Source organism: Lipotes vexillifer, unplaced genomic scaffold (assembly GCF_000442215.2).
Source record: "Lipotes vexillifer unplaced genomic scaffold, Lipotes_vexillifer_v1.1 scaffold230, whole genome shotgun sequence".
In the NCBI taxonomy this organism is placed as follows: Eukaryota; Metazoa; Chordata; class Mammalia; order Artiodactyla; family Lipotidae; genus Lipotes; species Lipotes vexillifer.
The window spans coordinates 6,151,804-6,166,473 of record NW_006775143.1 but is presented as its reverse complement, the minus strand read 5'-3'; the positions used below and the strand labels follow the sequence as shown (position 1 = coordinate 6,166,473).

The 14,670-nt window shown below is 36.2% G+C and overlaps 1 protein-coding gene across 3 annotated transcripts in view; it reads left to right on the top strand.

Moving 5' to 3' along the window:
- Positions 1–14,670, top strand: part of KIAA1958 (KIAA1958 ortholog) — a 171,912-nt gene that overhangs the window by 119,115 nt on the left and 38,127 nt on the right. The window contains exon 2 of one of the 3 annotated variants that reach the window (XM_007449763.1): positions 9,034–9,117. The exons of the other annotated variants lie outside the window; for them this stretch is intronic. Coding sequence (XP_007449825.1) covers positions 9,034–9,117 — 84 coding nt within the window. The remainder of the gene's footprint in view (positions 1–9,033; positions 9,118–14,670) is intronic. 3 annotated transcript variants of the gene reach the window in all.

The following is a 14,670-nucleotide window of genomic DNA, read 5'->3' as shown; positions in this document are numbered from 1 at the left end:
CAAACGAAAAAAAAAAAAAAAAAAAAAAAAAAAAAAATATATATATATATATATATATGGAGGATCTATGGATTTAAAATTCTTTTGTACATATTCAGACAGTCTTCATACCCAGTCTTCATTTGGAAGCTCTGCTGTGTGGGAACATATGCTGGGTACTCAGGATTCCCAAATGATAAATACATGAAAAAATAATGTAATTAATGGGGCATAGAGACTAAATAAGTATAGAAAAGTTGTCTGCTTTAAAACTTCATACATTTTCTAATACCTTTTTTTTTTTTCGAGGGGGGTGGAGAGGAGGGGAGGTGGTGGTTGACTTGGATATTCTCTTGCTCCCTCTGGCTCTGACCTTCTGCTTCCATCAAGAAGGTTCAGATTATGGATCGTTTCATTGTCTGGGAATGTTTTCCACCCGATCATCCAGATGTGAACTCAGCCCTACTTATATAAAGCAGAGTTTATTGAAGATTTTCTTAGCGTAGTAAGAGGTAGGTTTATATCATAACAGAGCAATGCAAATTTGACCATGTAGTTTTCTGAACAACTAGTTTTCTTAGGATAAAATACAAAGTCATGAATAATGACTTACAGACAAGGCCCAGGGAGATCTGGCCTTTGAGTTTTCAGACCTCTCATTGTACCACTCTCCTTTCGATCACTTCACTCTGGGCACACTGACATTCTGTCAGGTCCTCAAACTCAGTTTCCATTGTAGGAACTTCTCATGTGGTGTGCCCTCTACTCTTCCTCCTATACTTTGTATGACTGGCTTCTCATTTTCAGGTCTTTAAGTGGGTCACTTATTCTTTCTCACAGTACCCTGTTATTTTTCTTCATAGCATTTGTCATTTTGTCATAGTAAATTCCACAAAAGCACTCATCCTTTAAACCCAGTTTTTACTTAATTCCTAATATGTTTTAGTTACTCATTAAGTGCGCATGAAATGAGGTGGCCCAGCAGGACTTGATGGATTAGCTGTAGAAGCGGGGAGAGCAGGTGTCAAGGATGGTGCTCAGGTTTCAGCTTGGGCACTTAGGTAGGTGGTGGAGGCACTGACTGGGTGAAAGAGCAAGTCTGTGGAGACAGAACTAAGTTAAGTTTTATGTCTGGGCACATATAGTGATTAGACTGTTAGATGTGTTAGGTTCACGAGAGCCATAGGAAACATGATTCTAATGCCTACTCATTCACCATCTTTAAAACTTCGCTTCCAATTGTTAAATACCTGATCTGCTTAGGAAAAAAAAATTGTACATGCATATTTGAGGCTGCTACCTTGTCTTCTCTGTTCAGTTTTCTAGACCTTTGGGATTTTACCCACATTTAGCTTTTAAAATTTGTTGTCACAACTTCCTTGATATAATAACGCCATTTTGCTCATCTCAGTGCATTTTCTTCATTCATGACAGTGACTCATTTAGTTTGCTGAACCATATACATACTTCTCTTAAGAAAATTGAAAGTGATCTTTATCTTTTTTGTTTGTGTTGAAAACAATTTTTGTTGCTATTTAGAATCCAAGTTCTATTTCTTACCACGTACATTCAAACAAAATTTAATGAAGTTTGACTGCTGAGTTTTTGATGAATGCCCAGATCTTCAGGAATATAACCCTTCTTCATAGAGTAGATTTCATGGATCAGAAAGCATTCAGTGAATATTTATGGGATCTCTATTAAGTGCATGGCACCAAGTTAGGGACTGGAAGTTGTGGCGATCTCATTCAAATGCAAAGAGCTGGATCATAATTGTGACTTCTCTTTGAAATCACTTCAAGACAAGAAAGAGAAACAGAAACAAACATTTTCTCAAATAAACTAAAAGTCTTCTGCTAGAACCACAGTATATAAAGAAAGGTTGCCAATCATAGCGATGAAACAGGGATTTGGATATGATACCAAGAGAACTGTGACTGTAGCTCTCAGATGAAGGTATGAGACCTCAGTTTTCTACTGCTGAGTGGCAAAATTAACAATCACTTTTGAAGAACTGGAATGGGGAGCTTGGGTTGGTGGTCAGAGCTTCCCTGGACCCTGTTTGACAGCAAAGAGTAGCAGAGGAAGCAAGACTGAGTAGAGGACCACATACACACTTGCCATCTTTATGGCAAGTCATCTGCCACTGAACAAGGCAGTGGAGAAATGCTTGAATTTATGACCTGGAAGGACACACTGTGTACCAGAAAAAAGATGGGTGCACAGTGATCAACACTGAAATAGAGCCTAGTAAAGTTGTAGCCATTCACAGATAAAGAAATAATCATTTAGCTACCCAGCTCCCACCCCCAAAGTGCAATCAAGAGACCCTGAAGGGAGAAAGATTATGCTGACCATTGACCTCTACAACCACAATCACCACTGTTATTTATTGATAACAGCTAAGTGGCTATCTAGGAAAAAATATAAGTTGGTACCTACCTTAAACCAAAATTAATTCAGATGATCAAATATTTTAAATATTAAAGGGACTTCCCTGGTGGTCCAGTGGTTAACACTCTGAGCTTCCACCACAGGGAGCACAGTTTCAATCCCTGGTGGGGGAACTAAGATCCCACATGCTGCGTGGCGTGGCCAAAATAAATAAATAAAATAAAAATGAAATTAAGAATGCTTTGAAGAAAACAAAAGAGAATTGTATTATGGTTTCACAGTGGGGAAAATATGTCTAACACAAAATGTAGGAAATATTTTTAAAAACAGATAAATTCAATCCCATAAGTGTAACAAAGTCACAAATACAAAAGGCAAGCTAAAAGAAAATACACATATACACATCTTTATATACATTACACAGGGCTAAGTATAATAATAATAAGAAAAAGAAGGCTAAATATATCTAGAGCTCCTATAAATAAATATTGTTTTAAATGGACAAAGAACAGAAAGAGTCCACAGATAGAAAATGAGAAAATATAGGGGGCTAATAAGTATTTGAAAAATGTTAAATGTCATTTATCATAAAAGAAATGAAAATTTAAAAACCACAATGTATATTTTGCAAATTAAATAAGCAAAGATTAAGAAGTTTGATAATACCTTATATCTCGGAAGATTATGATTAAACCAGCACTCTCATACCTTATCACAGAAGTTAAATTGGCACAGCAGGTGTATAGGGCAACAGCAATATAGCGGTTCTACTTTTGGAAATTCATTCTGTATATATACTTGCTCATGTGTAGGAAATGTCATGTATACAAGGATACCCAGTGCAGCATTGTTTATAATAGGAACAGGATGGAAATAATGCAGATAATCCATCAGCAGGGAATCAGATAAATTTAGTGTATCCATATAAAATACTTTATTTACAGCTATTAGAAAGATTGAGACAACTGTGTGTGTAATGATATAGAGCTATTGCTAATACATTGTTAATGGTAAAAAGCAAAGTGCAGAATAGGATGCATAGTTGCAGAATAGGATGCATAGTATATTCCTCCACCCTTTTTGAAAGGAAAAGAATAAGTGTGTGTGCATAGAAAATCCCAAAATTATACCCAATAAATTGGTAACATTGGTTCCCATGTAGAGGGAAATATGGTGACAAGGAGATGGGATGAGAGGGTGACTTACTTTTACTTTCTACCCATTTGTAGCTTTTAGATACTGTACCATATGCTGTATTGCTTATTCAAATTTTATTAAAATCAAAAGGATCAAGGTCCATATAAAAAAATTACTCTTAATTTCTATCTTAGAACATATAGATGGATGTTCTAGTAGATGGCAGATCAAAATGTAAAGACTGAAACAGTAAAGGTTTGGAAGAAATAGATATCTCATGATCTTGGAATAAGCAGAATTTCTTAAACAGGATGCAAAAAAGCATGAATCATAAAGGGAAAAAATTGGTAATTGGACTATATTAGGATTAAGAACTCTTGTTCTTTAAAAGACACTATTAAGAAAGTGAAAGGGCAAGCCACAGACTCAGAGAAGATATTTGTAATACATTTATCTGACAAAGACTCATACGCAGGATATGTTAAAACCTCCTGCAAACAGTAAAGGGCAGGGACTTCCCTGGTGGCCCAGTGGGTAAGACTCTGTGCTCCCAGTGGGCCTGGGTTCGATCTCTGGTCAGGGAACTAGATCCCACATGCCACAACTAAGACCCGGCACAGCCAAAATAAATAATAAAATAAAATAAAAATTTAAAAAACTGTTAAAAGCAGACAGGCCAGTAGAAAATAACTTTAACAGGCACTTTACAAAAGCAAATATCTGAGTGTACAATAAACCTGTGAAGAGCTGTTCAGCTTCATCAGTCATCAGAGAAATGGAAATTTAAAAGTTTGGTGCAGTAGCATTACACATCCAACAGAATAGCTAGAATAAAAAAGACTAACATTACTTAGTGTTGGGGAAGATATGGAGCAATCTGAGCTCTCACACTCATGGAGAAAGCAAGTTGGTACAACCACTTTGGAAACTTGGTTGTTAGTATTTATTAAAGCAGAACATGTGATTTTCTATGACCTAGCAGTTCTAAGTATACACCCAAAAAAATGCATCCATGTGACTCACCAAAAGACACCTACTAGAGTGTTCATAACAATTTTATTGGAAATAGCCCTAAACTGAAAACTACCCAAATGTTCAATAGAGTGGAAGAATAAATTGTAATATATTCACACAATGGAATGTTACACAGTAAAGAAGATAAATTATCTACAACTACATAACAATATGGATGAAACTTCCAAACATAATATTGAGCAAAAGAAACCAGACACAAAAGAGCTCATCCTCTAAGATTTCAGTCATGTAAGTTAGAATAATAGGCCAGACAAACGTATGCTATTTCAAGTCAGGATAGCTGTTATTCTTGGTGGGAGCGAGCAACTGGAAGAAGGGGACATGAGGAAGGTTTCGGAGGTGCTAGTGATACTCTTTTTCTTATGTTATATTGTGTTGTGTTTTTAGCTAGCTGCGCCAGGTCTTAGTTGTGGCACATGAGACCTTCGTTGCGGCGTGCGGGATCGTTTAGTTGTGGCATGCAGGCTCTTAGTTGCGTCATGCGGGATCTAGTTCCCTGACCAGGGATCAAACCCGGGCCCCCTGCATTGGGAGTGCTGAGTCTTAACCGCTGGACCACCAGGGAAGTCCCTGATACTCTTTTTCTTGATCTAGGCATGGGACTCAATTTGTGAAAAATTGCATGCACTTAATGACTGGTCTACTTTATTGTATGCATGTTATACCTAACAAAAAGTTTTTAAAAGGAAGTGGATCAGAAAAATTTCTAAACAGTCCTATATTTTATTATCAATCTTCCCTCGTTTTATTTGGTTTTGTCATTAGCCAAAAAACGTATTACTATTACTTGACTTTAAAGCCATTTACTTCCCCCTATTCAGGCAAAATGAATGAGGGTTTCTCTACCCTTCCAACCTCTTCTTGTGGTGAATTCCAGGCTGTTAGGAAAGGATATAATAATGTGACACTCTACTTTTATTTTCCTACAGATGGAATGGCTCTACAGTTATATACCCAGTTCTGATGTTGGGCAGTAGAGGGGTTCCACACCACCAAGAAATTCTCCTATACTAGCTGGGTGTCCTGTAATTCAGTTCACTTCTGACACTATCTACTTAGAGGTAACATCAGATTCCACTGGTTAAGGGCTCAGTCCTATAAGACTGACCCATCATAAATAGAAGATTACAAAGAACCCCGTCCTTGGCAGGGATTAATTTGCTAGCGCAGCACACAGAACTCAGAGAAACATTTTACTTACTAGATTACCAATTTATTATAAAAGAACATAACTCAGGAATAGCCACATGGAAGAGATGCTTAGGGCAAGGTGTACCACTCTCCACATGTTCACCAGCCGGGAAGCTCTCTGAACCCTGTCCTTTTGGGGTTTCATGGAGCCTTCATTACATAAACTCAGTTGATTAAATCATTGGTGTTTGAACCCAATCTCCAGCCTCTCTCCCCTTCAGTGGGGTAGGACTTAAAGTTCCACCCCAGAAATCTGCTTGCCTCCACTGACAACCAGCCCCTACCCGTAGGTGCTTTCCAAAAGTTACCTCATGAACATTAACAAAAGACACATTGATCGCCCTCATCACAGAAAATTCTAAGGCTTTTATGAGCTCTGTGCCAAGAACCCGGACGAAGACCAAATATATATATATATTTTTTGTTATAAATCACCATATCACAGATTCTTAACTAAGATTGAGACCAAATAGAAAGTAGAAAAAGGCTTGGAAATGCTGGGCTGAGGATGTTGGAGTAGTGCTCTGGTGTTGGTCAACTGTGAGTGTGTTAGCAGGGTGCTAATAATGTGGATCTGTTTCAGTCAGTTTATTTTTGTAAAAAGGTAGAAAATATTGAATATTTTATAAAATGATGAGGATTGACTGTAACTAGAATCAGTATTTCCTATGATTTGATAATAGTTGTTAGGCATCTTGTGAACAAAAGCATGCTAAATATGAAAAAATTAAATAAAATTTTAAGCTTCTACTTTATCTGGAACATTTTGGCAGTCCTGCAGAATATTCCAGTTCCAATTAAAAGAATCAATTTCACTAACCTTTCAAAAATCCTGAATTCAGTACACCTTAATTCAGGCCAAATACCCTGTTTGCAATGGCAAATTTCACCTATATCAGAATGTGTATAAGACAGAGAAGGACAAAAAATGTGGACAATATTTGGATTTAATCATCGATTTATAACTTAGAAATTTTGTTTGGCTCCTCAAAGTCTTTAATGCCCCAGAGTATGTAACACAGTAGATTTGGGATGGAAAACTCGGTCTTCATCTCAGAAAACTAAATTTTAGAAAAGATTCCATGTGAAAGTTCAAGAACTGGAAATTTTTTTCCCTAAAGTTGTCTTTGAATGTTTATTTCTTAGAAAGTCTTTGTTTAAAGTTTGAAGACTGTTGTGATAGATATTTGAACAAGTAGCCACAATAAACAGATGTGCTGACCCCTTTGGCTTTACATGTAAACAGTCGCGGAAGCTAGCATGGTAAAAGGTTACATGTGGCTTCACCTTTCTAATGGAAAGATACACATCTTTATTGTTCAACTGGAAGAAGATAGCATAGCCAAAAGTCTAATGAAGGATAAAATATACTGTTGTGTATTTGAATTTTGGAAATATGATCTCAAAAAATATGCCTATAAAAATATCTAATTAGCTAGTTTAGTGATTTTTAATTCATTTCATTTTATAAAGTTATGAGAACTTTGGCAATTATACCTTACAACTGTCATTTTAAAATAATATGGACATTCATAAATGTGTATAGTAATACAAAAAGTAGTGTTTGTGAATAAAATTCAGTTTATTCGAAATTTTATTTTTCTTATTGTATGTGGTTATTTCAAAGACTTCCCACTGAGCAGCCTTAAAAATTAATCTAAAGTTTTCCTAAGTAAGATAATTGGGATAAACAAAATAATTTTATATTATACTTTAGAATCAGAAATTACATTTTTATGTTGTTTTTAATTAACCTTAGTGTTGGCCTCTCAACATCAATAGGATAGCCTGTTTTTTCTATTGTGTAATTTCATATTTAGAATTTCTCTTTTGAGTTCCACCCAGACCATGTCTGACATAATTGTGGTCATTTTTGACAAAATGATTTTATTGTTAATGTTAACATCCCAAATTTAAATTACATGTTACTGAGAGAAGATCATTTAAATGATATCACTGAATTTAATCATTGTAAAGAAAAAAATCTAGTAAAACAGAGTAGGTAGGGCTTCCTTCATAAGCCATAAGCACTAGATCTTTTTTCTCAAAGTGTGTTCTCTTGAACCTCATCCTGAGCACAGAGGAATCTGATTTTGATTGAGCATCCTGAGTGATTCTGAAGCTCACTAAAATGTGAGAACCACTACTCCAGAGCAACACTGCTTAATCATGGGTGATCCATAATGGAAAGAGGCACCTCCAGTCTTTGGTGGCAAAATATAAATAATAAATTAATAAAGTAAAACTATCCAAGAGACATGCCCCTTCCTTACATCTTGATTATAATAGCCTTACTCAAATTTCATTGTCCTGTCTTTATAGCTGTGAAGTTTTATCCTCATTACTTTCTCAAAACACCAAATTTTTTTGTGTTGAAATATAGTTGATGTACAATATTATATTAGTTTCAAGTGTATTGCATAATTATTTGACATTTGCATACATTATGAAATGATCACCACAATAAATCTAGAAACCATCTGTCCCTGTACAAAGTTATTACAGTATTAATGACCATATTCCTTAAGCTGTGTATTACATCCCTGTGACTTGCTTATATATTGGAAGTTTGTACCTCTTAATCCCCTTCACCTATTTTGCCCCACCTTCCCACGCCTTTCCTGTCTGGCAGCCACCCATTTGTTCTCTGTATCTATGAGTCTGTTTTCATTTTGCAAAACACAGAATATTTTTATCACTTATTATAAACTGCCCTGCAATTACATATACAATATTTATAAACCACGTTTACCTGAATTGCTGTAGAATGTGTCTCGTTAACTGCTGTAAATGATCTATTTAGTAATTTTTAAATATAGATCTCTAGAGATAATGCTAAATAACAGATTTGAATATTTTTGTTTAATTCAATAAAATGGAACCAGTACAACCTCTGGTTTCACAAATGAAGTGATTTAAAATATGTGTGTTGCTCTGATGGGGCCCTCGCACACTGCATTAGGGTAAATAGCACACTTCTGTCTTTTTTCCTAAAACGAAGGCTGCCTCTAATCCCACTGTTTCCACAAATCTTCGTGCACTAAACTATGTGCCAGTGACATGAGAAGCTCATTTTGATTGTAGTGGGCCGTCTCTTGTGTAGTACATCATTTGTGAAACTGAAGTTGGCTATTATAATGCAACAGGTATGTAAATAACATTTATTAGTGATCTCTGTAAAATTGATTTCTTCTTTCTCTTTTTCATTATAAAAGGAAACTTTATTTCAGAGTAGAAAGTGCATTGTCTGAACTCATCAACACCCTCTTTATCCCTCCCCTCCCCAATTTGTTGCAGACCAGGATGAAAGAGCAGCTGAGCTCAGCAGGGAGCAGAATGAGAAAACCATCCGGAGCACGCAGACCGCGCTCCGCAATTTCCGGGAGTTCCTCATCTCCAAGTATCCTTCTGAAACAAGAGAGATTTATGTCATCCCTTGCAAGGAGTTGGATGCCTACCTGGCCTCTTTCTTTGTGGATGCCAGGCAGAAGGATGGATCTGAGTATGAACCCAACAGCTTGGCCAATTACCAGTGTGGACTTGAACGGTACCTAAAAGAACACAGGTATGGCTACAGTATCACCAGGGATAAGGAATTCAAGCGCTCCCAAGAGGCCCTGAAACAGAAGCAAATTGAACTCCGCTGCAAAGGAAAAGGAAATAAGCCACACAAGTCCATGAAGCTCACCTTTGCTGATGAGCTCATTCTGCGGAAAAGGGGACTGCTAAGCCGCTATAACCCTGAGGGTCTGCTCAACCTCGTCTGGCTCAACAACACAAAAGCTTTTGGGCACTGTACGGGCTTCCACGGGTCTACCTTAAAGTGGGGTGATATTCGGCTCCGGGTAACAGAAACGGGGCTGGAGTACTTGGAGTGGATGGGTCAAGACACTAGTGACCTAAATGCCAAAACCAAGAGAGGGGGGACGGACTCCCGTGTGTATGCCACCCAGCATGCTCCACAGACCTGCCCCGTACAAGACTATAAGGAGTATGCCCAGCGGCGGCCTCCTGCTATGCGCTATGAGGATGCCCCTTTCTACCTGTCCATTAAGCCGGTCGTGAACTTGGCGGCTCTGCATTGGTACAACTGCCAGGCCCTCGGCAAGAACAAGCTGGCCAAGATGGTGAAGACCATGTGCGAGAAGGGGAACATCCCTGGCAGGAAAACCAACTTCAGTGTGTATCAGAGCTGCAGTACCTTGTCTGAGGCCCAGAGCAACCAGCTGGTGCTTATCTGTAACAATCTGAGCCAGCAGGCCGCCCAGTCAGTGGCCGGGCACTCCAACAGTGGCAATTTCATTGTCTCTGCCTCCTATGACTCTTCCTCAGACACTGCTTGACCAGGTGGCTTGAGCAAGACCCCAGTCTGGTTATTGAGTCCAGAGAAACTGTGATTAAACACTGCTTCTCGTTCCCTTTCCTCGGCCCTCAGTGTTAACTTTATAAGAATATAAATATATAATATATTTTTCTTTTTACAAATAAGCCAATGAAGATAGTTTAGTATTACTAACGTAGTATTCATAGGCTTAAAACAAATGTACTCGTGGTGATTAAATATAATTACTGTTACAGACTTTACAAAACCATAGTGGTTCTCAGGCAACACAAAGTAGAGAAAGAATTCCATTTTTAAAAAAAATTATCAAAAAGGAAACTGAAAGTCAGCCTAGACACTTGTGTCCTCAACTCCTGCTTTTCCTTCCCACCCCACCTCTCATTTTTAGTCTACTTAATAAATGGCATTATTTTTTTAATTTTTAAAATTCTACATTAATCAGGAGGAGACAACATTAACTTTACTGCTTACACAAAACTGTCAGATCCAGAATAAGAAAATGTTGGTATCAGCTAGAAAAATTATTTACATACTCTTTTTTTTTTTAAGCATAATTAGATTTTAGTCTCTGTGCCTCATTTTTTGCAATTTATGAAAATCTAGATGTTTAGCTAACTTCTTTTGGGGGCAGAGGAGGGTAGAAGGAGGGAATAAAGGTGCCATTCTTTTTGGAAGCTATATAATTTTAAAACAATATGCGAAGTCCAATATTATGGCAAAAAAGACTGTTCTAGCTCATTTTTACTGTTGTGCTTGAACCTGGAGAGAATTTTTTTTTCTCTAAGAAATCAATGTAAATGAAGTTTGATTATCAGATTTACAAGAAATTTAAAACTACCAAAGCTTTGAAAATGTTCCCAAGCATTAGATTGTATATCAAACATAAAGAGAAAGTAGAGAATGGAAAAGTCTTACTAAAAATCTAGAAGCACTAGTCAAGACAACAAAAACCTCATACTCTTCAAAGCTCAAATCCCCTGAATTATTTATTTATAAGCATTGAACCTCAGTCTGTTTTCCCTAGGGGATTACTTGACTCTGTAGTTGAGATCAAAGGAATATTGACACTCATTTTAGGTAAGGACATCTTGTTACCAAATTTAGCTGAATTCAAAGAATTCTTGAAAATGTGCAGTTTCTTCTACAGTAAATACAAATGCATTTATGTGTGATAATCCTGCAATTATAATAATTAGAATTTTGGTTAAACAACTCTCTGTGGTGGTTTTTCCAAGGTCTTTATTTTCAAGCCTATGGTGAATTATTAGTTGAGATACTTCAATAATAAGATAATTTAGATGAGCTAGGTTCCTATCTTGTATAATCATTAACACATTAAAAAAAAAGCCAAATCTTAATCACTTGGTTGGATCTGGGCATTCTTTTGGGAAGCATTTGTTCTTCAGAGCATCCTCATAATTCACATTAGCTAGGAAGGTAGGTGGTATTTTATGTTTTAATTTATTGTACGACCAGGACAAATTTCATTTTGATTTGCTTTGCTAAATCATCATGTTAGCTGAGCTTTCCCATGGCTAGGCAGCTCTTCCCAACACTAAGTCATAAACACATAAAGACCCATTACTGTAATAAGCTGTGACCTTTCCTTTGGCTCAGGAGTGGGAAGTCTGCCGTGGCCTTTGTGTTATGCAATCTACTTCATTTCATGACTTTCCTTCCTTAAAGAGGCATCCAGAAACAAGAAGAAAGAGCAGAAGATACTTTGCTTTTATCTTTTTGTATTAATAATAATGGTAGCCACCATTTTTGAGCCAGTCTGTGTACCAGCACCATGTGTGCTAAGTGACTTACATGCACCACTTATATAAGTAATACTATTTTATGAAAATTAGAAAATCCAGATAAGCATAAAGAAAACAAAATATGTACTCATAAATCTGCCAGCCAAAAATAACCACTGTTAATATTTTAGTAAATATTTCTTCAGACATTTCAATACATACATATTTATTTCTGTATACATGGTCTTTAATCCTTTCAACAACTTTGAAAAGAAGGTTAATTATCTCCATTTTATGTTGAGATCAAGATGTAGCAGGTTATAGCTAAGGACATGGTACTGTCATCTGACTCCAGAGTTTTTTCTATTTACCTTTCTGAGTTCCAACCCGTAATTAGTTTCCAGTGATTTGAGCTGGAGATGAGGACATGGTGTCTTTCCATCTCTCAAGTCTGTCTAATTAAAAGGAAGGCTGAGTGATCTTTCATGAAGGCACACAGTGTCCCCTCGTCCCCTGTCTTCTGGTCATTTTGAACCACAGAGTCTCATTCTTCCAATTATCTTAACAAAACCTTCCTCTTCTCCTTACCCTGTAATGGGCTCAGAAGTGCACATGACAGCCTACTGTGAAAGAACTCTGTTTTAAAAATGTTTGTTTTTTTTTTTTCACATAGGTTACCTCTCATTTAAAAAAAAAGATTTCTGTAAAACATTTAAAATGTGATTGTGCATCTTGTTTCTGCATAAAAACTCTTGATTTGTTTTTGACAGCAAAGTAAGTTTGTCATGGGGAAGGTTAGTCAGTATGCACTGAGAAAGCAGAACTAGGAAATTTTGAATTCCTGTTTGTGTATATTGAGGTACTAAACTGAAAATCTCTCTCTTATTTAATCCTATAGCAGTTTCATTTAGAAGAACGCAGATTGAGAATGTGAATTATTTTTTATTTATTTATATTTTGCTTTGATAACTCAAACCAAATAGGAATGTTGTGACATTTAAATTTAGAAAACTGTTTTACAAAGAATGGCTTGGTAGAATTTTAGCTGAATTATTGTAACTCTTTGGGATAATTAATTATGAAAAATTAGCGGCAACTACCTCTAAATTTTGTGTTTTTGTACAAACGATACTGAGGATATACTGCTGCCAGATACCATATTTATTATTTGCTATTTTAACTTTTTAAAAAATTACATCCATACTGCGGCAGTGGTTGATGCCAAAATCGTGTATGTGCTTTAGCAAAAATTCAACAGTCCAGCAGGTGTTCACTATAACTGAACATGCTGCCTTTCCAGGCAATCCTGTGGTTCATACAAAAACAATAAAACTGTATTTGCAGTTTACGCTTTAAGGTCAGTGTAATGTCATGTAAGAAATTCCACAGTGCCCCTCACATGACTCTGGAAGTTTTGCACTGTCTACAACAAAAATGCCAAATCCATCTGTCAGCATTTGGATGACATAGCTGCATAATTATTTTTCTTCTCTATTCATGGGAGTGACTGGCTATTGAAAATCATAGATGGTAGCAGTTTTAAAAAAAAAACCATAATACTTGAAAAGGTTAGAGAGAGTCAGGATGTTTATCCAACAGAGCTTATTCTTAAGAGTCCGTCTGTTATCATAGTTAGTAGGGGTGGTCTGAATATGATTTATAATATATCAGGTACTTAAAATATTTTTATTATAGTTTTCCCTGTGTTGAATTTTCCCCATGTTAAATCACTTCCTGATCTACAAAAGAATAGTCTGAAAGTTTTCTAGTATAGATCAGGTCTCTGGTTTTTCAACTAGGTCATGGTTAGCTGATACTTTCATCGAATTAATTTGTCTAAGTCATATGGCTTAGGTTCTAGATGCCATGAAATCAGATGACTTCACTGAGATGAAAATTTATAGTTCTATCAACAAATATTTGAATACCTAGTGTCTAGACACTAAGAGGGGTACAAAGATATATAAAATAGTTCCTGCTTTCAAAACATTTATAAAAGATACTGTAATAAAAGTTTGGTTTCATTTTTGAGAGCCCAGCAAAAAACTGCCTGCCAATACAATTTTGCATAGTTTCTCAAATTTTGTACTCACACAGTTTGTCCATTATTTAGCCATTGAATATGTTGGTTTGCTGTAGAATACATAATACGGCTTTGAGTATTTTGTGGAGGATCTTTTAGAGCCTGTTTTAAAGTCAATAATAAGGTAAAGCCATTTCTACACCATCCATTGTGTTCACATAGATGCACAATGCATAAGAATGTGCAGACTGTCATCAACGAGTGTCACTTAAGTACTTACAATGTACCATGGTACTGAGTGCTTTTGTAAGTTGTTTCACTTAATTCTTACAATAGTCCTGTAAGGGTAAGTATCATTATTTCTTTTATAAATGAGGAAATCCAGAGAAGTCAGATAGGTTGCCTACATTACTTAATACATAAGGGTATCAGGATCTGAAACTATATCCAGCTACCATTAAGCACTAACCTTTTCTGCTGTAGCTGCCTGTTCACAAAGTGATTTATTGTGCTTCTTTAGATTCTCTGAAGTGATAAATTATAAGTGGAATCCCTGGTATAATAAAATCATCAATATTCTTTCAACTCTGAATTGACTGAGAGCAGTGCCATCACCTGGCATGTTTGTCAGCATAAAATTATATAGACCCCCTAACTGTGGTTATTTTGAGATGGAACATTCAGCAAAGTTTGTTTCCCCTTCGCCATGAGTAGAGAGCAAAAGTTTGTGTCATTCTTTAAAGAACTCTTAATTTTGTCATGGAGGTGAATGTGTATATGGACAAATAATTATACATATATACATATATATATATATATATATATAT